The sequence below is a fragment of the Vipera ursinii genome (genome assembly GCF_947247035.1).
Source record: "Vipera ursinii genome assembly, chromosome: 15".
In the NCBI taxonomy this organism is placed as follows: Eukaryota; Metazoa; Chordata; class Lepidosauria; order Squamata; family Viperidae; genus Vipera; species Vipera ursinii.
This window is the reverse complement of record NC_139528.1, coordinates 9,041,560-9,068,032: the sequence shown is the minus strand read 5'-3', so window position 1 is coordinate 9,068,032 and position 26,473 is coordinate 9,041,560. Positions and strand designations below refer to the sequence as shown.

At 53.7% G+C, this 26,473-nt stretch overlaps 3 protein-coding genes across 6 annotated transcripts; 2 read left to right on the top strand and 1 right to left on the bottom strand.

Annotated features, from left to right (window-relative positions):
* The first annotated feature begins 847 nt into the window (after nt 1-847).
* Nucleotides 848-8,222, top strand: NAXE (NAD(P)HX epimerase). Its single transcript, XM_083374426.1, has 6 exons — nt 848-1,055; nt 1,748-1,856; nt 4,661-4,771; nt 5,028-5,141; nt 5,559-5,706; nt 6,745-8,222. Exons 1-6 carry the CDS (start codon nt 919-921, stop codon nt 6,945-6,947), a joined length of 822 nt encoding a protein of 273 aa, XP_083230552.1. The 5' UTR covers nt 848-918; the 3' UTR covers nt 6,948-8,222.
* Nucleotides 8,106-19,884, bottom strand: UBQLN4 (ubiquilin 4). 4 transcript variants are annotated; one of them, XM_083374416.1, is made up of 11 exons: nt 19,675-19,884; nt 19,429-19,580; nt 18,356-18,600; nt 15,280-15,542; nt 13,788-13,946; nt 12,634-12,856; nt 11,807-11,946; nt 10,302-10,385; nt 9,958-10,073; nt 9,651-9,828; nt 8,106-8,826 (listed from the first exon to the last, which is right to left on the bottom strand). In XM_083374416.1, the coding sequence occupies exons 1-11, from the start codon at nt 19,849-19,851 to the stop codon at nt 8,671-8,673; spliced, it is 1,893 nt and encodes a 630-aa protein (XP_083230542.1). In that variant the 5' UTR covers nt 19,852-19,884; the 3' UTR covers nt 8,106-8,670. The 4 variants fall into 4 exon arrangements, with proteins under 4 accessions (XP_083230542.1, XP_083230545.1, XP_083230543.1 ...); XM_083374419.1 differs by having other exon boundaries at nt 8,264-8,826; nt 12,634-12,736; XM_083374417.1 differs by having other exon boundaries at nt 8,264-8,823; nt 19,675-19,883.
* A 92-nt stretch (nt 19,885-19,976) lies between these two features.
* On the top strand, nt 19,977-24,337 carry LAMTOR2 (late endosomal/lysosomal adaptor, MAPK and MTOR activator 2). The gene is made up of 4 exons (XM_083374345.1): nt 19,977-20,300; nt 21,438-21,600; nt 22,994-23,083; nt 24,144-24,337. The coding sequence occupies exons 1-4, from the start codon at nt 20,233-20,235 to the stop codon at nt 24,198-24,200; spliced, it is 378 nt and encodes a 125-aa protein (XP_083230471.1). The 5' UTR covers nt 19,977-20,232; the 3' UTR covers nt 24,201-24,337.
* The last annotated feature ends 2,136 nt before the right edge of the window (nt 24,338-26,473 follow it).

Here is a 26,473-nt window from a genome sequence, read left to right as displayed (position 1 = left end):
TTTTTAGTCTGCCAACTTCTAAAGTATTGTTTCTCAGCCTTGGCAAGTTTTAGAGGTGTGGACTTCAACTCCCAGAATTCCCCAGCCAGATGTATTTGTTCTTTATATGCTGGCTAGGGAATTCTGGGAGTTGAAGTCCACACCTCTAAAACTTGCCAAGGCTGAGAAACCTTGCTCTAAACCAGGGGCAAGGGCCCCATAAGACTGCAAATGTAATACAAAAAAATAAAGGAAGTTTGTTATTTATACGCCTTAACTAGACTACGCGTTTTGTACGGGGCCCAAGAGAATTCCTCTTCGCTGCTCTCGTACGGGGCCCAGCTGACCCCCAGCAGCCCCGGGAGGACCTCCCCGTCCGCTCTCCGACCCTTCCCCGCCAACGGCGCCTCGAGGGCAGGAGAGGCTGCGCTCCTCCCGGGGCCGAGAGGGAACGAGGCTGCCCGCTTAACGTCCGCCCTGCGCGGCCAGGGGAACGAGGCTCCGTCGGGTTTCTTCCACCCCCCCCCTCCCCGGGAGCGCAACGGCCAGGCCCAGCGCCGCCAGCCAGCCTGGCGCGGAGGGACCGGCGCGCACAGCTCCGCGCTCGGCTCCGCCGCCGCCGCCGCCGCCGCCGCCTCCGCCTCCCGCAGCCGGCTCCCTCTCGGCCCTGGCGGAGACCCGCCCGCCCGCCCGCCCGCCCGCAGACTCACAGCCGGAGGGAGCCCGGCCGCGCTGCGCCATCGCCGCTCGCGCCGCCTGCGAAGTTTGAATCTCCCGCGCCGCCGCCCGGCGCTGGCTGGGCCGGCCGCGGAGCTCCTCCCGACGGGCGTGGCGGGCCGGGCGGGCTCTCCGGCGGCGCAGGCGGGCCCGAGACTCCAGCCGCCCTCGGGAGCCACGCCCGCCGCCGGCCGAAGCAGGGAGCCTGCGCGGGCCTGCCGCATGTCCGGGCCGCGGCTGCTGGGCCTGGGGCTGCTGCTGTCCAGGGCGGCGGCCGCGGGGCACTGTCCGGCCGCCGCGCTCTGGCCGCCTCCCCGCGCCATGCAGAGCGCCGCCGCGCCCGGCCTCAAGTTCCTGGGGTAGGCGGCGGGCAGGAGGCGCTCTGGCCCCCGGGAGCCGGCGGGGGGCGGCGGGGAAGGGCGCCGAAGGGAAGGCGAGCCGCGGAGGGAGGAAGCGGGGCCGGCGGCTGGGAAAGGCCCCGTCGCAGAGGCGGGTTTGGGCTCTGGAGCCCGGTGGCACGAAAACGCCCCCCGAGAAAGGAGCGGGGCTCAGCGGCCCCTCCCCGCGGAAGCGCTGCCCCGAGCCCGGGCCGGAGTTCGGGGCGGCGGGCAAAAGGCGTAAGGAGCCGGTTAGCGCCCGGAGGGGCCGCACAGAGAGGAGGAGAGCAACGCCAGCCGGGCGCCCCCGGGCCTCCTTCGAGGGCGCCCCGGATCCTGAGAGACGCAGCGGCTTTTCTCTCAGCCGTTTCCTTGCCGAGACCTGGTCGAGCAGGCGGGCAGGTCCGATCCGTCCAGTCTCCTCTGGAGCCAGGATCAGCTCGTGCTGGGTTTTCACCTCCCAACAAGGGCGAAGGCTGCGGACAGCCCCGTCCTCGCCCGCCCAGGTGGCACAGAGTGCGCCAAGCAGCGCAGCCAGGGGGGGGGGGGGAAGGGGGTTCAGGGTCCATTTGCGGACCGTGGAGCTGCCTCTCCGGGTAGTGGGCAGGGAACCGTCCACGTGGATGCAACAGGAGTGAGGCCTGGGCTCAGCAGTTCCCTCCTGCCCCCTCCAGGCAGAAAGAAGCCCAGGCCATCGACCAGGAGCTCTTTGAGGAGTACAAATTCAGCGTGGACCAGCTGATGGAGCTGGCCGGTCTCAGCTGTGCCACAGCCATTGCCAAGGTAAGGGGGGGGCTCGCCTCAGCTGTGGAGTCTTGAGCAGTAAAGCTGGGTTTGTACATCGGTCTGGTGAGAGAGCAGAGCTGGGAGTGAAGGATGCTGGTATCCGAGCACCTTCCCATGTTCACGTGAAGGAGAGGGTTGTGTGCAGCATGGCATGATATAAAAATGCAGTATTTATATTACTATGCAAACACAGGGTTGCATAGGAATTACAGAGCTTTTGGCCTGTGTGTGTGTGTGTGTGTGTGTGTGCATGGGCAGTGTTTCCTTGAAAAGAAAGTTCTCCAAATAATTTATGTTTCCAATGGGATGAAATAAAAGAGTCATCTTTCATTTCTTTTTTTTAATAAAATATTTTATTAATTTTCCGTTTTTGCAAATCATAAGTGCTTAGTAAACAGCGTGTTGTCTGGGTCCATTTGTTACTCAATAATAATGAACGAACCTTTATTGTCAAAGTACAACCACGTATACATTGAGATTGGAAGTGAATACATGTTTACTTCCTGGATATAGATCTATCTTACACAGACCAGTGCTTTTTTGATCCTCTCTTATTCCAGTAATATTTCTTCATTTTCCCAACACTGAGAAAATACAATTCTTACTACTATTAATACATGCAAGATTAAGTATCATCATATCTTTCTAGTTTTATACATAATAAAAATAATATCAGTTTATAACATCTTTTCTAGCCGGCTCGTATCTCAATTGTATTTGCAATTAAGGTCCCCTTATTAAATCAATATCCTATCTTATTTCAATTTTAGTTTCCCATTAGTATTCAAAATATCTATCAGTTCTAGTTTTCTCAAAGTTAGTTACATTTGGGTGACCCAAAACTTCCCTTATATAAGCTATCCTAATGTTTTCATATTTCCCACATCATAGAAAAGTGTGCTATCCTAATTATAAATCATCTTCTAGTTATAATAATCTTTTTGTATCTAAGGATTATCTGTTCTTTTAGCCATATTCAAACGCAAGTTTGATGGTATAATGCCCCATCTGATAGGTCAGATCCTCTATTTTCTTCAGTCTAACTCAGGGGTAGGCAACCTTGGCTCTTTTATGACTCATGGACTTCAACTCCCAGAATTCCTGAGTCAGCTGACTCAGGAATTCTGGGAGTTGAAGTCCATGAGTCATAAAAGAGTCAGGTTGCCTACCCCCTGGTCTAACTCTAGCTTTCTTCCTTTGCCAGGTAGCTTTCCAAGTCAGTGTATTTAGATCGCCAAAGAATTCTTCTTCTATTTTTATAGATATTGTTTGAAATTAGGAGAGGGAATTTAGGTAAAGTATTCTTAGAGGGACGCGGTGGCTCAGTGGGTTAGGACGCTGAACTTGTCGATCGGAAGGTCGGCAGTTTGGCGGGTCGAATCCCGAGTGCCGCGTAGCAGAGTGAGCGCCTGTTACTCGTCCCAGCTTCTGCCCACCTAGCAGTTCGAAAGCACGTAAAAATGCAAGTAGAAAAATAGGGACCACTACGGTGGGAAGGTAACAGCGTTCCGTGCGCCTTTGGTGTCTAGTCATGCCGGCCACATGACCACGGAGACGTCCTCGGACAAGCGCTGGCTCTTCGGCTATGAAACGGAGATGAGCACCGGCCCTAGAGTCGGAAACGACTAGCACGCATGTGCGGGGGAACCTTTACCTTTACCTATTCTTAGAGGGGAGTTCAACCCATTTATATTCATTAAACAACTCCCACTTTCCTTCTCCCTCGGCTTCTCTTTTCATTTCTTGTTTCCCAATTTCTAACATTTCTTTTAACAGCTCTATAATCTGTTCCATAAGATCTTCTTCCTTATCCTCAAGTATATTCTGAAATCCTGACAAGCAAGATGCCTGTTCCATTTCCGGTATTATGACTAAGCCTTCCAGGTTTTTATTTCCCTGTGTCAGTCTGTAATTTCCTTCCTTTATATCCTCCGTCTTTGGATCAATTTCCTCTGATTTGTCTTCTGTTTTCTGAATTGCTTGTTCATTGTTTGTAGTCATTTTCTGAAGGCTTTCCAGTTGTAAGTTTAGGTTAAAGACTTGCTCATTTATGTTGTCTAAATTGCTTTTAATCTCATCATAGTTTCTTCTTGAATCTTTATGTGAAACAATTGCTTCTAGAATTCATTGTAGCATGGATTGCATTTCCTTCTGGAAGTTATTAGCTTTTTCTTGTTGGAGCATCACTCCTACAGCTCCTTGATATACTGGGCTGGGGGCTTCAGAGGAAAGTATTGGAGATGTTTTTTTTACCACTTTTAGCACCCATTTTGTTTCCCCCCTCTAAATATTCTGTCAAAACTATTGTATTACCCAAGTATTGGCTTTATCTAACATGACCAATCTTAGAGTCAATACAGCAATGTCTCACATAATTTTTATAGTCTTTGTATGTGGCCGTTATAATCCAATAGGTTCCAAGATGAAAGCAATGTTTTGTTACAGTTCTTCAGGGGTCCAAAACTTCAATCATCTTTCATTTCTTGATATTTTTTTCTATCCTTTTTGGGGGAGGGCATAACTACCTTCCTTTTAAGTAGACATCAGTGAGGGGACTGGGAATATGAAGCAAATGTATAAAACTCCATTTATTGTTGAAGGTCACAAAGTCCAGGAGTCGTAAAACTGCATTTAGGTACAATTTTATCTATTTCAAGGAGCTTATGTATAGACGCATGAGGACTAGAACCCTTGCATGTCATTAGATTAGGAATCTTGACACTGTTTCCCGCTATCCCTTTTGTGTTTGTGGGTCTCCCAAGAAATTTGTCATTCTCAGGATGAACCTCTTTTCCCCCAAGGCATACCCGACCAGTACTTTCACCATCAGCCAGCCAGCGGTGCTGATCGTGTGCGGCCCTGGGAACAACGGTGGAGATGGATTAGTCTGTGCCCGTCATCTGAAAATGTTTGTGAGTGATTTGCACCTATCCCGGTTGAGTTTGTAAGTGCTGCTGGCAGGGAAAACTTGCAATGCACACACACACCCCCGGCAGCTGACCCTCAGGCTTGCCAGGCTCTGTCCATGGAGGAGTGTTTGTGCCATGTTTGGATGGATGGCCTTCTGCCCATTGAGGAAGTCTTCTCACACTGTGGTTGCACAAAAGGCATCAAGGAACGAAACTGACCCCTTCCAGCACCAACAGATCAACCTCCTTGTCTTTGCAGGGCTACGAACCAACCCTCCATTATCCCAAACGCCCCAACAAGCCACTTTTTGAAGGTTTGACCACCCAGTGTAAGAAGATGGAGATCCCGTTCCTCACAGAGTTTCCATCTGAAGTAAGTCAAAAAGGAAGAGTTGAGTTCCACCCATCTTCACGCTGCCAAGGTGGAGAAACAGTTCTGCAAGGGTGTGTTAGGGTTAATAGCAGCAGCACTTAGACTGATAGACCACAGCGCTTTACATCCCCCAGAGTCGTCATCTTTTCCCCCAACAATCTGGGTCCTCGTTTTACCGACCTCAGAAGGCTGAGCCAACCTTGAGCCAGTGGGAATCCAAGTGCTGGCAATACTGTGCGTTCTAACCACTGGGCCACCACAGCTCCTGGTTAAGGCTGGTGGGGGATTCTGGGAGTTGAAATCCACCCATCTTCAACTGCCAGGATTGAGAGCCCCCAGTTGGGGACGGCTAGGCTGAAGCATCTCCTCTCCTTCTGCAGCCTTGAGTTGTGTTCACACGTTTGACTTCCATCGCAGGCTGCCCTCATCGACGAGGTTTACGGCCTGGTGGTGGATGCCATCTTCGGATTCAGCTTCCAGGGAGCCGTGCGGGAGCCTTTCGGTACAATCCTGAGCACCTTGCAGAAGGTGACCATCCCTGTGGCCAGCATCGATATTCCTTCCGGTAAGTTTGGCCCAGCTGGGGCGAAAGGCCTGGGCTAGTCCATTCTTGGGGGTCGCACCTCATCCTCCTGCCCTTTGTTCTTCTGTTCCCCACCCAAATTTCCCTCCCAGAAATAAGCCCTGCTGAGCCCCAGAAATAATTTTGCCGGAGAGCAGTTTTGGAGAATTCAAGTCAGAATTTGGGCCAGTGCTGAGAAATTTAGCTTTTAACAGATTCTAGACTTGTAATTTGGAAGAGATAAAATAGTTTTTCCCCTTCCATTCAATTGTATCTGATTCTGAGGCTGCCTGTAATATTCTTGGCAAGTTTTTTTTGGGGGGTAGGGGGGTTGCCACTGCCTCCTTCCTAGGGCTGAGAGAAAGTGGCTGGCCCAAGGTCACCCACTGGCTTTGTGCCAAGACGGGACTAGAACTCTTGGTTTCTAGCCTTTTGCCTTCACTACACCAAACTGCCTGTCAGAATACCATTAGCCTGGATTTTTTTCATAGCTGCAGTTTATTCCCCCCCCCCCAATACTACAAATGGTTAACTATTCAGAGTGGACATTGGTAATTAAAGCAGGATTCTCCAAAGTGGTCAATATCAACCCCTCATGGGCTAATGAGACTATTTCCTGTTATTATTCATGGTACAATTACTTAAAGTTGTATTCATTATTTTCACGTAATAAATCTTAGTGTGAAGCTTCATGAAGAGCTGATGAGCCGAAGAGGTGGTGACCCCCTGCTTTAGGCAAATTTGAAAGTGCAAAATGGAATCCTGTACTGACCACCAGCATCCTCTTTCTCCTCAGAGGCTCTGGGTTGTGCAGGGGGGGTCCACAGACCTCCCCCCCCAAAACAAACGTGGGGAAGGGGGGGCGGTTTAACTCTTCTGACCTCACTCGAGTGTTGTTTGAATTTTTCATTTTCTCTGGTTCTGCTTTGCCTCCCCCTGAAATCTGGAGAAAACGGGAGGGATTTTGCAAAGGGGGGAGGTCGGGCCGGCTCCCCGCAGACTGCCTGCCTTTCGCTCACGGCCCTTTCCTCTGGTTGCCAGGCTGGGACGTGGAGAAGGGGAATCCTGAGGGGCTGCAGCCGGACATGCTGATTTCACTCACAGCACCCAAGAAGGCGGCCCGCCACTTCCAGGGGCGCTACCATTTCCTGGGGGGCAGGTTTGTGCCCGAGGCCCTGCAGAAGAAGTACGCGCTCAACCTGCCGCCCTACCCAGAGACGGACTCTGTCCTGCGCCTCCCCTAGAGCCGGCCCTGCAGACCGCCAGACTCCAAGGCCCATCTGCTGGGGAAGGGGGGCTGTGGCTGGAGGGGGCAGTTCTGCAGGTCCACATCCTGACATTCCCCCCCCCCCCTTTGAGGACAGATTAGATCTCGCTCCCAGAGCCAGCGAGAGGCTCGCTTAATTTGATTGCGTTTCGGATATGTGCAAGGGAGCAGCTCTTAGTGTCTCAAGGAGGCTTAGTCGATGCTTTGTATAAACTGGATTTGGTCTTCCTTGAATAAAAATAAGATGGGGGAAAAGCTCGTTCCATCTTCTTTGAAATCAGCGGTCTTTGCTAAGGTGATGGAGAGGCGGAAGCGAAGGCCCTACAAGGATGTGGAGAGGGGGCTCTTCACGAGAAGGTTGTGGCAGGGATAGGAAATGCCGTCTCGAGGACCCTTGGGGTGAGGAGCCTCTGGCCACCTTCATGCTGGCGAGCAGACACGGCTGAATAGGCCTGAATGGGCTTTTTTGAGGAAGGCAACGCGGTCCTGAGGCTCAGCCAAAAGTGGGATGGATTGGAAAATAACAGCAGTCAAATTCTCATCTCTTTGAAGAGAGGACTCAGAACAGGTTCTGCCGAGTGGAACAGAGCTTTGTACATCCTGCTTCTTCAAAGCCCAGGGAGCACAGGCTGAGCTCAGCAGGTAGTCGAGCGGTCTGCGAGGGGGGAACGGGCAGCAGAGTGAGTCCGAATGAACGTTGGGCACCACAGGCCCGGACTGAAACGTTCAGATAAAAACAGCTGCAAGTTTGGGCTGCTGAACTTTCAAGACTTGGCGATTTCAAGCAGCTTGAACCAAACAGGAGACGGACACCCCAAAGTAGGTTGCTTTCCTCCTTTCTTCATTTCTGTACCTCCAAAAACAGCCTCTAAGGACTTTGGATGGGAGGAGCAAGAGGCCACTAGATCAGAGAGAGCAAGGAGCCCAGACTGACCCCCTCAGACACACCAAGGAGAACATTGTACCCGGTGGGGTCCGGCCCTTCCAAGCACCCCTTTGTGTTGGGAGAACTCCATCTTCAGGCCCTTCCAGCACCCATCTTGGCAAGGGCAAAGTGAGGTTCCCCACTGCCAAACACACCAGCGGATACTTCCTACTGAGAGAGGAGAGTCACTGTGAAGGACAGGAGACCTGGTTATTTTTACTAGCATTTAATAATATTGTCCCATCTTTCTCTCTTCCATGAGACCCACGCTGGACAGGAGGACCACCGCTGGCATCTCCTTGTGGTTTAGCTTTGGGTAGGAAGGGGGGGGAAATCTAAGCAAAGGGCAAACTAATTGAACACAAGAGTTTGGGTTACCTAAAGTTATATTAATATGAACTAAAAGGAGGAGGAACCTAATTTTGAGAACAAAGTGGGGGCAGGAATAAGGGGAGGGGGAGAAACAGCTTCAAAACAGTCATGGGGCCTGGAATCCATGCACAAGGCAGCATCTAAAGCGGGCGTACAACCTTAAGACCTCTGGAGTCCAACTCCCAGAATTCTGGGAGTTGCAGTCCACAAGTCTTAAGTGGCCAAGGTTGGACAGCCCTGGTCTAAAGCATTTGATGCAAGACTGGGCTGGCTGTACAGAATCGGAGCAATTTGGGTTCCAGTCCTTCAGGGATGGGCAGCGACCAGGGCTGGCTATGAACGTGGCTCGCCCCTGGACAGGTCCCCAAGAGCCTGGAGCACATCAGAGGCGCCTGGCGTGGCGTTAGGAAGCCTGGAAGCCCAACAGTCTTTCAATGGCGGCGTTGATGTCTCCTCCCGTGGCAATGAGGGCCTGGAGGTTGGCCTCGCGGTTGATGAAGCCCATAGCGCTCAGCTGCTCCAGCTGTTGTTGGAACCGGACTTCTGGGCTTTGCGCCTGCTGGGAAAAGAAAACCCTCGCGAGTGGTTCACAAACAGGGGTGGGTGTCAGTGTATCATCCTTCCTAACCGCTGTCCAAGTGGCATCACCTTCCAGCTGTCCAAGCTCTTATTTATACATTACTCCGGCATCTGTAACCTTTAACTGGGCAAAACGGTGCACCGCGGGGAACCATCTTTAAACCAAAGTAGGTCAAATGGCTAATTTACAAAGTGAGTCCAAAATCCAGAGCCCACAACTCTTGTGGAATTGAAATTTGGTAAACCTTATGTAACATTTTATGGAATAAAAATTATCACAATAGTATGACATAATAGAAAATGTCACAAAACATTTCCTGTGGTCAACTGCTGACGTTACACAGTTCAACATGAGCTACTTTCAAGGCAGGTCCATCTCTGAATATCTCCCTGAATTTTTGGGAACTTTTCTGTTACATCAGAAGCGTGGCCATGGTTGAAGCTGGGAAGGAAATATGCCTGAACCAAAGGCCCAAGAAGTCACAGGTGATCTAGTTGTTATATTTGCAAACCACCAAATCACTAAGGACACTGGCAGTTTACAGATAAGAACACAGATTAAAAGCCCACAAACTCATGAGAAACATAAACATGAAACCAGACTATAACCAAGCCAAGTTGGGATGAAGGGCCAAATGCTCTCTGGAGGAGATTTGGGAGCCAGCCAAAGAGCTTGTGAAGTGCCCTGCCTGACTCTCGTTCCAAGCTTCAAATGGAAAGGAACTTCCCGGCCCCCTTGAAGAGTGGGGGCTGAGAAAGAGGGCAAATGCGGGTGGGGCACGAGGGGCCACCACCACCGCCTACCTGAGAGTTGGCGCTGGCCAGGAGCTGGACCATGTGCTGCATGAGCTGCTGGGAGGGGTTACTGTCCCCAGCTGGGGAGGCGCTGGCAGGGGCCAAGATGCCGGATACGGGGGGCTCCGGGACTGTTGTTCCTCCGGGAGAAGGTGCAGGGGGCTGCGGGGGCCCAAGGGATCCCAGACTGCAAGGCAAGAGCGCGTTTCTTCAGCAAAGAAGCAAGGCAGAGAGCTGGAGGCCCGTCTGCAGCCGCCGCCAGAAAGACGCCACTTTGACGCTGTCCCCCAGGGTTGAATCCCGCAACCAGGCCCACCTGGGCACGAGGCCTGGGGCCTCCGTCTGCAGCGTCTGGAGGCCCTGCTGGATCTGAAGCAAAGCCTGCATGGCACGAGGGTTCGTCAGGATCGAGAGCGAGTCGGGGTTCTGCATCTGGGGGCGCAATAAAGAGCCATAAGCGAACTGCTAGTGTTTTCAGGGCCGCCGCCAAGGCAAGGAGGCTAGGTCTCCTTGTGCGTCCAGTGCTTGGACCCAGAGCTGCAACGGGGGGGGGGGGGGGGGAAGGGGGGAGAGGAGTGGGGCTGAAACAGAGGGCTACGATTCCGGCCTCTCCTCCAGACTCAAATCTGCAGCCCCCACCAGCTTTCACCCCAGGCACACCTGCTGTAGGAAGGCGGGCAGCTGAAGGCGCAGCTGCTCCTGGAGGGAAGGGTTGCCAGAAAAGAGCGGAGCGTTGACCATCATCTGGAAGGAAAGAGAGGAGTCTGGCCTAGTGGGTGGAGCCCAAGCTCCTCCCTAACTACCCTCGCAGGAACACACCAGCGGGGACCACGGCACGTGGAGCTGTCTCCCCAACTTCATGGCAGCCTCACATTCCACAGCTGATAATATATTATGACAGGGCCTCCTCGTTTAGTAACTGGGACCTGCCACTTGGTCATTAAGTGAAGCTGAGTGAAACTGCAACTGTGTTACGCTCTGACTTCAGATTTCCTTTGCTTCGTAGACCTTCGAAGGTCGTCAAGGTGAGGCTTGGCCACAAAGTTAGGTTTTTATCACCATCGTAACTGCAAATGGTCACTAAACAGGACCACCTGTATTTACCTTAAGGAAACCACTTTGCACTGCGGTGCGGGTCTGGATGGGAAGGAACAGACTCAGGCTGAACCCCTCCAAGACCAAGTGGCTGTGGATACCGGCATCTCGTATTGTCCAACATGTTCCATGTCTTTTGATGGGGGGAGGGCTATTGCCCTCCTCAGAAAGGGCCCGCAACTTGGGTGTCCTCCTGGATTCACGGCTTAACTTGGAAGACCATCTAACTGCTGCGACCAGGGGGGCCTTCGCACAGGTTCGCCTGGTGCGCCAGTTGTGCCCCTTTTTGGACCGAGATGCCCTATGCACGGTCACCCATGCCCTTGTCACTTCCCGCCTGGATTACTGTAATGCTCTCTACATGGGGCTGCCCTTGAAGTGCACCCGGAGGCTTCAGCTGGTGCAAAATGCGGCCGTGCGGGTGCTTATGGGAGTATCTCGATACTCCCATGTTACACTTTTCATGCGCGAGCTGCATTGGCTTCCGGTTGCCCTCCGGGTGTGATTCAACATGCTGGTAATTACCTTTAAAGCCCTACATGGCTTAGGCCCGGGGTACTTGAGAGACCACCTGCTGCCAATGTCAACCTCCCATCGCCTGGTTCGCTCCCACAGAGTCGGCCTCCTCAGGGTTCCGTCAGCCAGGCAATGCCGGCTGGCGACCCCCAGGGGGAGAGCCTTCTCTGTGGGCGCGCCGACCCTCTGGAATGAACTGCCTCCGGAGCTGCCGACGGCCCCTGACCTTCAATCCTTCCGCCGTGACCTGAAGACCTGGTTGTTCCAACAAGCAGGCCTGGACTGACTACGCTTTTAAATTTGGCTTTTATTGGGTTAAATTGTCATTTATTTATTACATCGTTTCTTTTTTAAATTTTGTACTTTATGTTTTGTAATTTTTATTGTTGTGAGCCGCCCTGAGTCCTTGGGGAGAAGGGTGGCATATAAATTTAATAAATCTCAATCTCAAATGTAACGCAACAGAGGGACAACTGTGTTGGAGATTTAGAGCATCCGACTAGCTCCGGTGCTCCCTCGACAGCCCAGCCATGGGGGGAAAGAGCTGCACTCACCTGAGCGGCGACCTCCGGGTTCTGGGCGAGCGTCTGCAACATTGTGCGCATGTAAGGTGCCGAAATGGCGCTCTGCATCAGCTGAGGATTCTCTGAGACCTGCTGGAGGAGCCCCTGCATCTCCGGGCTGCTGAACATTCCTGTGGGGTTGGGAGAGGAGAGTCTTCTATGGGGAGTCACGCCAGAGCAAGAATTCCCCCCACAAAAGCCAGAGAGGGGGCAGGGTATTTGGGGGAAGAGAGATGGAAATGGATGTTTATGTCATGCCCATCTGGGAAACACACAGAAGGTGCTGAAGAAAATGCCATTACTGCCATTTACAGACCATTACCAGCCCCCCCCCCCCCCCGGAATAAAGGGCGCCACGGGAAACCGTACAATCTCAGGCAGAGGCAGAGGCAGAATACCGAAAGAGGAGCAGGACTGAGGCAGCATTAGGGGCTGGGCTCTGTGAGGAGGGAGAGTGTTTCTCTAGAAATGGGGGGGGGGCATGTGAGGGGTTTCACTCGTTTTCACGTCCATGCAACCCCCGCCCCCCCCAGCGGCCTTCAGTCCCAGCAGCCATGGCCAGAGTTGGTTCAGCAGCTGGTTCACCTTTCCGCCTGTCTATGAATGCTGCTTTGCCCAAACTACACTGGGTTGCGTGAGAAAGAGACGTTTCGCTTGAGGAGTATTCCAGATGTCACCCATTCACCTTTCCTAAAACCGCAGAGCGCCCCAGCGCAAGAGGCACGATGCTGCACGGGGGCCCCTCGGAAGGAAAGGCGATGGCACTGGGCCGGAAAGGCCGGCGAGGCTGCCCAACTGCCTCCTGGCGAGGGCCATACCTGATCCCAAAGCAGCTGCGTTGACCCCCAAAGGGTTGGAGACGGTGGGCGTGGTCCGGCCTGGGACGGGCTCAGGGCCTCCTTCGTTCTCCGGCTCCTGGCCCTGAGAAGCAGGAACAGGATTCCAAGGGTTGGGCAACGGCTCCCGGTTCTCCGTCCGCACAGGCTGGGCGTTTGGGGTGTCTGAGCTCCCAGAGAGCGCGGAGAAGGGATTGCTGCCAAACTAGAGAAGAGAACGGCACAGGACTCGTGCATCCTCCCTCAGTGCTGCCTCCTCGCAATTGTGATGGGAGAGCAGCAGGTGAAGGACTGATCAGAAAGTTTTCTCTTTATAAAGGTAACGGCAAAGGTTCCCCCGCACATGCGTGCTAGTCGTTTCCGACTCTAGGGGCCGGTGCTCATCTCCGTTTCAAAGCCGAAGAGCCAGCGCTTGTCCGAGGAAGTCTCTGTGGTCATGTGGCCGGCATGACTAGATGCCAAAGGCGCACGGAACGCTGTTACCTTCCCACCAGAGCGGTCCCTATTTTTCTACTTGCATTTTTACGTGCTTTCGAACTGCTAGGTTGGCGGAAGCTGGGACGAGTAACAGGCGCTCACTCCATTATGCGGCACTCGGGATTCGACCCGCCAAACTGCCGACCTTCTGATCGACAAGCTCAGTATCCTAACCCACTGAGCCACAGCATCCCTTTTTCTCTTTATAGAAATCTACAAATCTGTGGGATCTGGCTAATCTCTGTTTGCAATCGGACCCTGTAAAGCAGAAGCAGAATCCATTTTCTGAGCAGGCTTGCAGATCAACTAATATCAGGTGAAACAGGCCTTGGCCCTCCCCTGGATCACGAGAACCACCACCGAGGAAAGCAGCTAAGCTCGGCTACACGTGAATTTGCCATTAGGAAGGCCATTCTAGGCTACAACAAACTGGGTCTTCATTACAACCAATATTTGAGCCAACAAGGTCTCTTAGAACGGCCCAAATTTCCACCCACCTGAATTCTTAAGGATACACAAATATACAATCCTCTCCAAGGAACAACTGTGTGTAACTTTAAAATTCACCCAAGTCGTGAGTCCCTGCTGGTCACGATTAAGACTCTGTTGTTCTAATTAGCAGCTGAAAACAGCACTCCACAAAGCACAGCCATGCACACCTGATCCCTGGCAGCGCTGAACATCGGTTCCTGGATATCCGTGTACATGCGCCGCAAAGCACTGTACCCTCCGGGAACACTCTCCAAGTTGCTCAGGGCCCGGTCCTGGTTGCGCATCATCTCTTGCATCATGGCTGGGTTGCGCGCCAACTCCATGGTCTGAGGAGAGAGACAGAGGACCTAAGCCAACCACGGGGAGCCACCTTGCTCGGCATCGCCTTTTTTGTGGCATGAGGCACAACAGCCAGCCAGCAGTGCCGAAGTAGAGTCACCTGGTAGGGGAGGTGGGTGGCATAAATATTACGCTATTTAATTAATTAAATGCAGCCTTCACTTCTTGCAAGAAGCAAGGATTGAACATCACTGAACCACCTTCTGGAGTTGGCGGCAGAGCAACTGAAAAATGAGCAAGCAAGGGAGAGCGAAACTCAGAGACTAGGGTCCAAGCTGACAGGATAGGTACACAATCCTGTTTGGAAAAGCAGTTGCACCTGTTGCTCTGCTTCTGGAAATAGGCTGGACAGAAAAATGGCTGGTCAGGGTCTTAAACAACAATTCATTAACACACACCGCAGCAGTCTGCAGGAGGACATGAATCTTGGACTGCCCAGCGAGGGAGGGGAATGAAGAGAAAGCAGGGAAGATGGAAAAGGCTTCCAGTATGCAGAGGACAGCCAGATCAAGAAAGAGGAACAATCAACATGGCTGAGGCCTACAGGGCAGAATTCCTTCACCCAGCCTGATCCATCCATCCCACTCCCCGAGGCGCAGAAGCCCAGCCAGACACAGGAGGGTGAGGCCGCGGAAGGCTTCCACACAAAAGCTCTGCCCCGAGACGCAAAGCAGTGCTTGGCTGCACATTCCCCACCACCTATTTCTCCCACCGCCTGACCAACTAAGTCCACCTGGCAGAAGTCGTCCAAGAGACAAACAAAACCATCACCGCCACTCTGAGCCAGCGCCCAGTCTGTCCCACATCACATGGCACAGCAACCAATCGGATCTCTCTGGCTCTCAAGGGCTTCCAGCCCAGAGATGGACTCAGCATCACCCAGACTTTCCTAGGGGGTGAAATTCCCCACTGCGGAGGGAAGCCTGGCATCGGGGCCGACCTGAATCGCCAGGGCGTCTGCAGCACCGGCCTTCCAACCCTGAGGGCTGCCAAAGGGTGAGCTTGAGGCTCTGCTGCCCCTCCCCCCTCCTCCCCAGCAAGGGAGTGACTGGTGGATCAGCTGGGCAAGCCCTACTGAAAATGTTCCCTCCTTCCTCTCTGCTTCAGTTATCCCCCAAAGACGCTCCGCATATCAGGAGCAGGCATCATGTGACCACCCGCGAGCCACAAACCAGTCAACGGCGCAGAGAAGCTCCCGTACTGGTTGGGAACTGCCAACTGTTGCAGCTGAAGGATGCTCACAGGCCGTGCTGCTCACCCCTGCCTTGGTCTCACCTGCAAGGGCAGCCAATCCCACGAAACCAAGGAGAAGGTGCCCACCTGGCGCATCAGCTCAGGGTTGTTCAGCATGTGGCTGATCTCCGGGTTCCGTTCCATCAGCTGCTGCATCTGGGGGTTGGCCGTGATCGTCCGCCTCATGAAGTCTGGGTTGGACATCATGCTCTGGACCAAGGGGTTCTCCATGATCTGGGACAGCATCTCTGGATTGGACATCAGCTGCCGCTGCATCTGCTGCTGAAGCTCCATGAAGTTTGCCGAGCCCATCCCCAGGTGGCCAAGCCCAGCAATGCCCCCAAAGCCGGCTGGGAGAAGGCAAGGAGGAAAGGAACAGCAGCTCAGACAACGACCTCCAAGGAAGGAAGCAGGTCTCAGCTCTGCCATCTTCGGCTTGGTGCCTTGCCGGCATCCTCCCATCAAAAGCTAGGAGGGAGGGGGCAAGGGGGCACAAACAGGCAATAAACAGGCAAGAGGATTATGTGAGGGGGAACTGGGAGAGGGGAGTGAGTGGCAGGTTGAGGAAGACCAGACAGGCAGAACCAGTTTGTGCCAGCACTCAAGGCCAGCCCCCCTCCGAGTGGAATGTGGATTGCCCCAGACCTCTCAGTGATTCTCAGAACAGCCATGCAGCTCTTCATTGGCTGAAGACGAACTGGTCAAGGGGAGGGGAGGGGGGAGGGCCGGGATGAGGGGGAAAATTCCTAACCTTTCGTGTGGGAATCTTAGTTCTAAACCATGGGTCGGCAACCCACGGCTCCGGAGCCGCATGCGGCTCTTTGAGCCATCTCCTGTGGCTCCCAGTCGCCCGGTGCGCACACACCACTCCGAACGGGAGGAGGTGCGCGCACACCACTCCAAAGGTTTGGAGAGCTGCACGCGCTCTCCAAACCTTTGGAGAGGTGCGTGTGCACCTCCGCCCGAACACCCGTTTGGAGACCTGCTGGTGCTGCACCAGCAGGTCTCCAAACGGGTGTTCGGGCGGCAGTTTGGAGGTCCCGGGGGTGGTTCCGGCGGCGCCCGGGCTGAAGGTGGCGCCGCAACCCAGCGCCCGTCACCACGGAGACCCGTCGCCGCTGGCATGCAGGTGCGTCCACATAAAAAAAAGTGGAACCGCGCGTGTGTATCCACGCACGCGCACGCGCAAAAAACAAAACGTTTTTGTTTTATGCGCTGGCTAACGGCTTTTGCGGGGGGGAGGGCAAGACTGTCAAACAGCGGCGCTAAACCGAAGAGGAGGTAGAGCAGCTCTTCCCAAGACGCAGCATAAACGTGGGGAGGCGAGGGGGAAACCTCAATGCTTCGCTTCCTAAGCAGTCCTAAGGATCGCTAATTTAACAAAAACGGAAAAATAAGAAAAGGGGAAATCGTCGGGAGGGTGTGGGGGGGGGGCGGGCGGAGTGGAAGGAAGAGAGAATATAAAATGCTTCAGGCGCCGGGATTTCTCTGCCTGAAGCGCTTATAAACACCGTTGAGAAAGTTTGTGTCAATAGCCTTGCGGCCCGCTTGAGGAATCTCCTCAGGCGCCACTTCTTGGATTATTACAGTCAGGTTGGCGGCCTCTCTCCATTGGTGGAGTCCTCACCACCAGCCACTCCCTGGCCCGCCGGAGAGAGAGCGAGTTTTTTTCCCCTTTTCGGCCGCTCACGTAGTGGCCAGGTGGCTCAAATCTTGTTCCCCTTCCGCTTCCTCTGAGATCGATGCAGCTCCCGCTTCGAATAACTCATTGCTGGGTTGAATAAGCCCCTCAAATCCTTTCTGCGAGTCTACTGGGGGGGAGGGGGAGAAACGGCGATTCTTATAAAAACCCCTACCATCATCCCATCCTCAATCCTATCCCAAATCTGCTGGGATCTACTTCGCCGCGCTTTGGGATACACGTGATCTGCTAACTTAAAAGAGCCCAGCTACAAGATGAAGCATGTTGGCTTAACTCGGGACAGGAGGTGGGGGGGTTAAGTACCGCGAGAATCAGACCGTTGCCTGACCCGTGCGGTTCCTTCCGTCTGTTCAGACGGCAAAGTTGGAGAAGGGGAGTGGGGGGGGGACATTACGTCAGTTCCAATTTACACGGAGGGAAATTCGCCAATCCCGCAATTACAATATCTTCCCACCACTCCGCTTCTGCTAATGGTTTCATATATTTTAAACATGGCATTTAAGGGAGGGGGTGGGTGTTCGGCTCCCGCAACCTCTCATTTTTTTAGTGTCACGGTTTGATTCACTGAACAAACGTGCATAACGCATTTACTGTATTTTCCTCTGGAGTCACCCCCGGGACCTCCAAACTGCCGCCTGACCTCCGCCCGAACACCAGCAGGTCTCCAAACCGCTGTTCAGGTGGAGCTGCGCGCGCACCTCTCCAAACCTTTGGAGAGGTGCGTGCGCAGCTCCGCCCGAACACCCGTGTTGAGACCTGCTGGTGTTCGGGCGGAGGTCGGGCGGCAGTTTGGAGGTCCCGGGGGTGGCTCCGGTGACGCCCGGGCTGAAGGCGGCGCCACAACCCAGCGCCCGTCACCACGGAGACCCATCGCCGCTGGCGTGCAGGTGCGTCCACATTAAAAAAAGTGGGAGCCGTGCGTGTGTATGCGCGCGCATGCGCCAAAAACGTTTTGTGCATGCACAAAACATTGTGTTTTATGCGCATGCGCGTGTATGGATGCACGCGTGCGGCTCCCACTTTTTTATGTGTGATGGAACCGGTTCCCAGTGGCTCTTTTGCTTTTTCAGGTTGCCGACCCCTGTTCTAGCCTGACTTTACTACAGACAGCAACTTTTAGTAAAAGAACCCATCACTTCACCCAAGTGGAGTCGAGGGTCTCTCTTGCCTAAGGGATCTGACAGAGGCAGGTCTGACAGCAGGCTGGGGGCTGACTAGCCAGATCTGGTCTGGAGCAGAGCTTAAGGAGAAGCAGGCAAACCATCTCCTAAACATCTGGCCGTCTATCCATCATTCCTGCCTGTAGGTACTTGAAAGGCGGTCCCTCATCATTGTCTTTGGATGGATGACGCCGCCGTAGAGCCACTGAGACGACATCGGCAACTCAGACACCCCAAGAAGGAGCATCTACCCCTGAGCTGCTTTCTAAGAGCTCTGCCAGTCAAGCGATCTCCTACTTACACAAGATGGAGGTGGCGCCGCTGGGCGTTCCTTCCCCAGCTGAGCCCGGCGGGCCTCCCAAAGGGCTGCTCCTCCAGCTGCTGTTTCCCACGTCTGAAAGGCTGCTGCTGGAGGTGGATGGCTGCGAGGGGGTCGCAGGTGAAGCAGGAGCTGCAGAAGGGGCCAGAACTACCCCAGGGGCAGGCAAAGCAGTGGCGGAGGGGACAGGAGGGGAAGCCGCTGTCACCCCAGGAGGTTCTTGCACCCTACAAATCAAGCAAGACACGAAAATCACCACTGGGGAGGCAACCCCTGGCTGAAGGAGAGGAGGTCCCAAACGGGGGCAGGATGGGGGACGTAAAAGATATTCCAAATTAGGGGTCTGTTCGGGGGGGGGAGTGTCAAACTCAGGTTTCTGAAAGATCCTTGGTGCTTTTCTGAACTTGGTTGTTTCCTTGCAGACATTTCATTACCCTAAGTAGGTAACATCATCTTAGGTTTGTATTTATCATTTCCCAGGGGAAAACAGCCGAAGCAACGGACGGAAAACAATCAACCTAAAACTAAGGAGAAACTTCCTAACGGACAGGACAATTAACCAGCGGAAGGGTTTCCCTCCAGAGGCCGTGGCTGCTCCATCACTGGAGGCTTTTAAGAAGAGACCGGACAGCCATTTGCCCGGAAGGGTACGGGGTCTCCTGCTTGAGCAGGGGGATGGACTAGAAGACCTCCAAGGTCCCTTCCAACTCTGTTCTTCTGTTACTCTTGTGAAGTGGTCATCAACCAGAAAGAAGCCCACCGGAGCCATTCCAGCGGCTGTTCTGCTGCTTGAGCCCCGGGCAGGGAAGGCGGAGGCTCTGCTCAGGTTGGCCCTCCCCGCAAAGGACCTTCCGCCCTTTCAGTGCAGCCCGAATGCCGCATCCTCCGCCTGGCCCGAAGCAGAGGCAAGGACGCGCACACACCCCCGCTCCCCCGCCCCCACCCGCCGATGCGTGTCAGCTGAACACGCGACCCGATTCGCACAACCGGGCGGAGGAGGCCGGGCAGGAACGCCCCGCCTGGCGGCGGGAGGGGAGGCCGGCCGGGGCTCTCACTTCTGCGGGGTCTTGATGACCAGGTGCACCGTCAGCCCGTCCTTGACGCCGTGCTGCAGCAGCGAGTCGCCGTCCTTCAGGATCTTCCCCGCGAAGATCAGCACCAGCTGCTCCTGCTTGGCCTTGAAGCGCCGCGAGATCTCCTCCTTGAACTGGGCGGGGGGAGGGGAGAGGCCGGGTCAGGCAGGCCGCAGCGACCCCCCCCCCCCCGCCCCCGCCGCCGCCCGCCCGCCCCGCCGGCCGGACCTCCCTGACGGAGACGCGCTCGCCGGTCACGATCTCCTCCTTGTCCTTCGGCGTCTTCACCGTCACGCGGATCAGGGCGCCCGTGGCGGCGGCCGTGGCCGCGGGCTCGCCTTGCCCCCCGCCCGGGCCCGGCTGCGAGGAGGAGGAGGAGGCGCCGCCGCCGCTCGGCTCCGCCATCTTGGCCGAGGGGGAGCGCAGAGCGGTGCCGGCGGGGCACTTCCGGCGCTCTGGGCGCCGCTCCGGAACTCTCGGAGGGCCGCCGGCGGAGTTCATAGTTCACGGGCGGGGTTATTCCCGGAGCGCCGCGTCCCTCCTCCGCCTGCTACGCGCAGGGCCCGGGGCCGCCTGAGGGACGAGCAGCGAGACGAGCTCCCAGAACGCCCCAGCTGTCCCGGAGGACAGAGGCGCGCGGATAGAGCGGCGCCGGGGAAAGGCGGGAATAACCGGAACGGGAAGAGCCGGAACTACAACTCCCGGCGTGCAGCGAGGGTGCGGGCCCGGTCAGCTGAGGAAGCCGGGCGCCGGAGCGTTGCCCGTCCGCCCTCCCGAGCGCGGAGCATGCTGCGCCCCAAGGCCTTGACGCAGGTGCTGAGCCAGGCCAACACGGGAGGCGTCCAGAGCACCCTGTGAGTCCCCGGCCTGCTCTTCCCGCCCGGACCGGCGCTGGCTGGGCCCCGCGGAGACGCCCCTTTGCCGCGGGGCGGTGGGGGGCGGATAAAAGGGGTCTGCGCTGCACGTGTGTACGCGGAAGGACGGCAGGCGCAGCCGAGGAGCCGACAGAGGAAGAGGCGGCTGCAAGTCGGAGTTATTCTGCATTTTATGTTCTTCAGAGTTTTTGTAAATGCCGTACAGGTAGCCCTCGGCTTACCCCCCCCCCCAGTGGAAGCCCAACCTTTCCTTTGCTAAGTGAGACTTTTGTTAAGTGAGTTTTGACCCATTTCACGTTCTTGCCCCAATTGTCGAGTGAATGACGGCAGTTGCTAAGTAAGCCTACCTTCTGCGTTCAGTTTGCTGGACAGAAGGTCACCAAAAGTGATCAAACGGCAACCGTCGTAAATAGGAACCAGTTGCCAAGGGGCTGAATTTTGATCTCGTGACCGTGGGGATGCTGCAATGGTCATAAATGTGAAAAAAGATCATAAGTCACCTTTTCCGGTGCTGTTGTAACTTTGAATGGTCACTAAATGGTTGTTGTAAGTCGAGGACTAGCTGTAATTCTGAAAGAGATTTCATGATTGGCATTTTTTTCTCTGGATCGGTGTTTCTCAATCTAGACAACTTTTAAGATGTGTAGACTTCCACTCCCAGAATCCCCACTGAAGTGTAGTGCTCCAGGGGCAAAAAGAAGCAAGGCCTCTTTAAGGAAAGGGGTGGAAGAGTCAGCATCAGAAAAAGGAAAGAAGGCGAGGTTGTCGGAATAGAAGCGAATCTGAGGGCTAATCCACACAAAGCCCCATTTCCATCTGTCCTGTTTGCCATCGTTCACTCCCTAGAGACTAAAATGGACAATGTGAAATTTGAGCGGGCCCCGAACAAGGAGTATATATCGGAGGTGGTGACCCTTTGAGAGCTGTATGCAACGAAATTTCATTTTGATGTATGCCGATTGGTGTACGTTCAAAGTGACAATAAAGTTATCATCATCACTCTTGCACTGCATTCTGGGTTAAAGTTATACAGTACTGCATGGCGTTTCTGTAGCAGCATTGTACACTGTACATTGCCTAATCTGTTTGTTTTGCCATTCTTGTCTCCTCCTCCAGCCTTCTGAACAATGAGGGTTCTCTTCTCGCTTATTCCGGTTACGGAGACACGGATGCCAGAGTCACAGCTGCCATAGCCAGCAATATATGGGTGGCCTACGACAAGAATGGGCACCAAGCATTCAACGAGGACAATTTAAAGTTCATCCTGATGGACTGCATGGTAGGCGCCCTACAATTTGATTTTCTCTCCGGCTGTTCTTCTCAGAAGCCTCTGCAACAGGGCTGAGCAACTATGGCCCCTTAACGACCTGTGGACTCCCAGAATTCTAGGGCTCTAGTTGGCCACCCAGTGAGGGTCAGGTCTGCTTTGTCCACTCCCCTGAAGCTTTGCACCGGCACGCCACAGGGCTGTGTGCTTAGCCCCTACATGTACTCTTTATACACTTATGATTGTGTATCATTTGACCCATCCACTGCGATAATCAAGTTTGCAGATGATACAACTGTGGTGGGTCTTATTACAGGTGGGGATGAGACAGCATATAGGGCGGAGGTACAAAAACTATCCATATGGTGTAGTAACAACAACTTGCACCTAAACATTGGCAAGACGAAAGAGATGGTGTTAGACTTCCAGAGAAAAAAGGAGGAACCTGCCCCACTTTACATCGGGGAGGACTGTGTAGAGAGAGTTTCCTCCTTTAAATTTCTGGGAGTCTACCTCTGTGAAGATCTGACCTGGAAAGTTAACACAACCCAGGTGGCTAGAAAGGCCCAACAGAGGCTTCACTTTCTCAGGGTCTTGCGGAAGAACAGGATAGAACAACGGCTAATGACCCTCTTTTACCGGTCTACTATAGAGAGCGTCCTCTCGTATGGTATTGTGGTTTGGTATGCTGGTCTGACAGCCGCGGACAGGAAAGTATTACAGAGGGTAGTGAGCACAGCACAAGGCATCGTGGGCTGTCCCCTGACACCACTGGATGACCTCGCCAGGGCTCGTTGCCTTGGAAGAGTGAGGAAGATTCTCAGGGATGACTCACACCCTGGTCGGTATCTCTACTCTCCTACCATCCGGTAGGAGATATAGGAATATAGCCAGCCGTACCAACAGGCTGAAAAATAGCTTTTCTCCGTGGGCTGTTAGGCTTTTAAATGGGACATAATCTTATGCAGAATTGACTTGGGAGGCCGGTGTGTGGTGTAGTTGGTTCACGTAGTGTGGTGGGATGGAGGGTTTGTTGTCCCTGTGTGTTGGGGGGAGAGAGCAGGGGGGGAGGCTCAGCTAATCTCAATGTACACATGTTGTACTTTGACAATAAAGGTTTATTATTATTATTTCACCCCTGCTCTGGAAGGCTGGAGGGTGATCATGCCTGTTTCAGTCCTGTACCCAGATCTGAAATGCAACTGCAAGGGATCCAGTAATCTGCTTCCTGCAGAGTTCTGTCAAGTAGCAGTGTGACCACTTTCTCAACAACCCACCTTATAAAAGAAACACTGGAGACAGGGTGAAAGTTGTCCCAAGTGGCTAAAGTGGAGGGGTGCTCAGGGGTGACCCCTTTCCATTTGGGAATTGCTTCTCTTAGCTCCCTTTCTTTTCCAAAATCCAGGAGGGCCGTGTGGCAATCACCAGAGTTTCTAACCTGCTGCTGTGCATGTATGCGAAGGAGACGGTGGGCTTTGGCATGTTGAAAGCAAAGGTAAGGGGGAAGAAAAATGGAAAAGACGGGGGGAAAAATATAAAGAAATGGATTCTGATATTCTTCACCGCAATTATAAGTAAAAATATACTTCTATTTCTCTTTCTATAGTTTGTCTCATCAAAATTGTAGATCACAGATTCATTTTGTTCATTTCTACACAAATAGTCCATAAGAGGCTTCCTGTTCAATAAATTAGACCCATCTTCTTTGTGAGGGGCTTATTCCTGCATGTGGAATTGGACTTCAAAGAGTCTTTGGAGTAATATTTTCAGTAATATTCCACGACAGGCTTATACATGGTTATTTTAAGTACTGGATTATGGAATTAATCCTATTTCCTGGATTCTCACGATACACTTGTCAAAAATCCACGTCTTAGGAAAGAAGAACTCTTGGAGCCAGGATTGTCCAAGCAGGAACTTTTACTAAAACATGATTGTCAGTGGAAAATCTAGACAGGATCTGGAAATTGTGTTGCAGATTGGTACTTTTAAAATGTCCCCAAATAAAACCCCTTCCCCTCAGTCCATTTGGTCAGTCCCGGATCAATTAAGGATCAGGTGTCAACCTTCCATGGGAACAGGGATCTTCCATGCCTTTACAACATTTACTTCCTCCCCGGAGATACAAACCAGAATCTCTCCCCCCTTTCTTTGTTCTTCTCAGTTCAAAGGTTCTTTCCCTGGTCTTTGATGATGGCCTCCAGGCAGGCTGAATAAACAACCCTGCATCTAATGGATAGGGATGGCCAATTAACATATTCTCTTCTCCTCCTTGGGAATGGCAGAATCCAGTAAAGGGGGGAGATTTAGGGTTGCACAGATAGGGATTTAGGAATGGAATATAAATGGATTCTGACAGCTGCACCGCCATGGCCCTCACCATAAGACTAAAAGGGAGGTAGCCGTTCCATGTTTTAAAATTGGGCAAATCCCTCCAGGAAAGTTTAGAATAGGCGTTCTCTCTCTCTTCCCAGCAGCAGGACTGTAGCAGAGATCTGCAGCCGAGTGGAAGCCGGGCTCTCTTGACAGGCCAGCATTTTCCCTTCTCTCTGCAGGCTCAAGCCTTGGTGCAGTACCTCGAAGACCCCCTGGCCCAGGTGGCTGCTTCCTGACGGGACCTGGTCGGCCTCTCAGTCTGGCGAGTCCTGCCTCCCAGCAGACCCTGAAGGGCGCCAAGCGCCGACTGGGTGCTTCTTTCAGACACGAGAGGGACCCGACAAAGGAAATAAAGGATGTTCTTAGCAGCTTTTCTCCGCCTGAGGATGGATGGATGGGGCTGGGGTGACCTCAGGGCGGACCGAAGGGGAGAGAATTGGAACCATCGTTCCAGAAAGAAGGAACTGCAGCCTGGCGGGGCAGGCTCCCATTTACATGGGAGCCCAGGTAGTCCTCGACTTACAGCCATTCATTCAGCCGCTGTTGCAGCGTGGCTGAAAAGGTGACGATCCTTGCAGCACCCCCACTATTTGCCACCTTCCCAGCCGGCTTCTGACAAGCACATGATCACCGCCCAGATCTCCTCTCTGAGAAATACGAGATAAGAACTGGGGATTTGCTTAACAGCCCTGGCCAAAAAAGGCCACAAACTCAGGTGCGACTTGCTTAGCAATGGAAATTCTGGTCCCAATTTTGGTCATAAGTTGAGGACTATATATCCTGGGGAAGGGCAGGCGCCCCTCTTTAGATGAGGTTCCTAAGTTTGAAGGCAGTACCGAAGGCCACCACTTGGTGTCACCCAAGACTCGGGAAGATGATTCCACTCCTTTCTCCTTGCTCCTCCCGCTTGATTTCAGATCTGCCTCCTCACTTGCTGGGCACATCTCTGCTCTAAAGGACCCTTTTCCCAGGGACTGGCCGACGCTGTGCCTTGGGAAAGACCAGAAGGGAGCCTTCAAGTAGGGGGGAGTGGGAGGGGTCCTAAAGTTGGACTTGCAAATTGGGCCGCTTCAACCAACCACCCCGAGCGGAGATGGCTGGAAGGAGATGAATTCTCCCTTCCCCAATTCTCTCTTGGTTCCCCTGCAGAGCTCCTTGGAGCGTGAATGGCCCCTCCCCGGGTAGGGTGTGGGCTTGGCTTCTGTCTGTTGCAGGGAGAGGCCTGGGGGAGGGGGGAGTTTCACGGGGTTTCCAGTGCCAAGACTGGGTGGGAAGCTGCACCTGCCACCCCTTCCTCCTTAGTTCTGTTGTGCCAGTCGAGGCAGTCCTGAGTCACCTCACCGGGGCCTCTCCTATCACTCGGAAGCCTTGACTGCCAATTCCAGAAGCTGGGAAAGGCTTCTAGCCATGCAAAAAGTCTCCGCTGGAGCTTCTGGCTGACCGAGAAATAGGAAGAGCTTTCCGGGTGTCTCCCTCACTACCCGGAAACCTCTTCCAGCCCCTGAAACAAGAAGCAAAGCAGTGAAATCATCACAGGGACCAGAAGGAGAGAACTGAGGTAATTCAGATAAGCCCTTAAACCATCAAGGGAGATAAGGAGCAGAGAATTGTCCTTCTTATCTATTGGCAACGAAAGTTTTCAAACTTTCCAATGTAGGATTACGAATAGAATTTCTTAAAAATCCGGGTGACCGGCCTTCTGTTTTCACACTGGATCTCAAAGTGCTTTACAGTAATGCCATAAAAGATAGGACAGTAACGGTGGAAAATAAAAACCTGAAAATCCTCTCCCGCAGTCATCTGCTGAAGCTCAGGAACAGCCTGGCACCCCTCTCGATGCTCAGCCTGGCCTTGGCCGATGGGGGGGGGCATCCAGAAGCACGCACAACTGCTGGCGTTGATCAGGAGACTGGCTGTCACTCCAGCTGAAGCTGCTCACTGGTGTTCTTGGCCAGCAAAGTCAGCTTTTCAGGGAAACGGCTTTGCCCACTGCCTGTTCTGCAAGGCCAGCGCACGATGCCCAGCCCTGGAACGGGGACCATTCGAACAGCCCCAGTCATACCAAGATCAGCTTCTCGGTCAACTGGATCTCTTCCAGCCTTGGTCAGTCATGCACAGCCACACCCGCTTTAGTGGGGGCAGAGACGTGGCTGACTGTCGCCAGCTTGCGTGTGACATTCCGAGATCCCCAAGAGCGATAGCACCGGGCACAGAGGCAGCGGGCAACAGGCTGCGTTCTAGCTTCCCAGAGCACCTCTGCAAATGACTGGCAGAACCTGCCGGTGCAGAGACCTCGCCACAACTCAGCTCAAGGAAACTTGGCTGTGGGCACATCACCCCCTAACAGCAAGCAGGGTTAACTCCAGACCTTGCAGGTCTTCCAGAGTTTCCAGCTGGAGTGCTAAATGTGCCTTTTGCCCACAACGGGGCTTTGTGCAACGAGATGGCATCCTTGGGAACCCTTGGTCTCCAAAGAGGGCGTTTCAGGAATGGCCACCCCGTGGCCTGT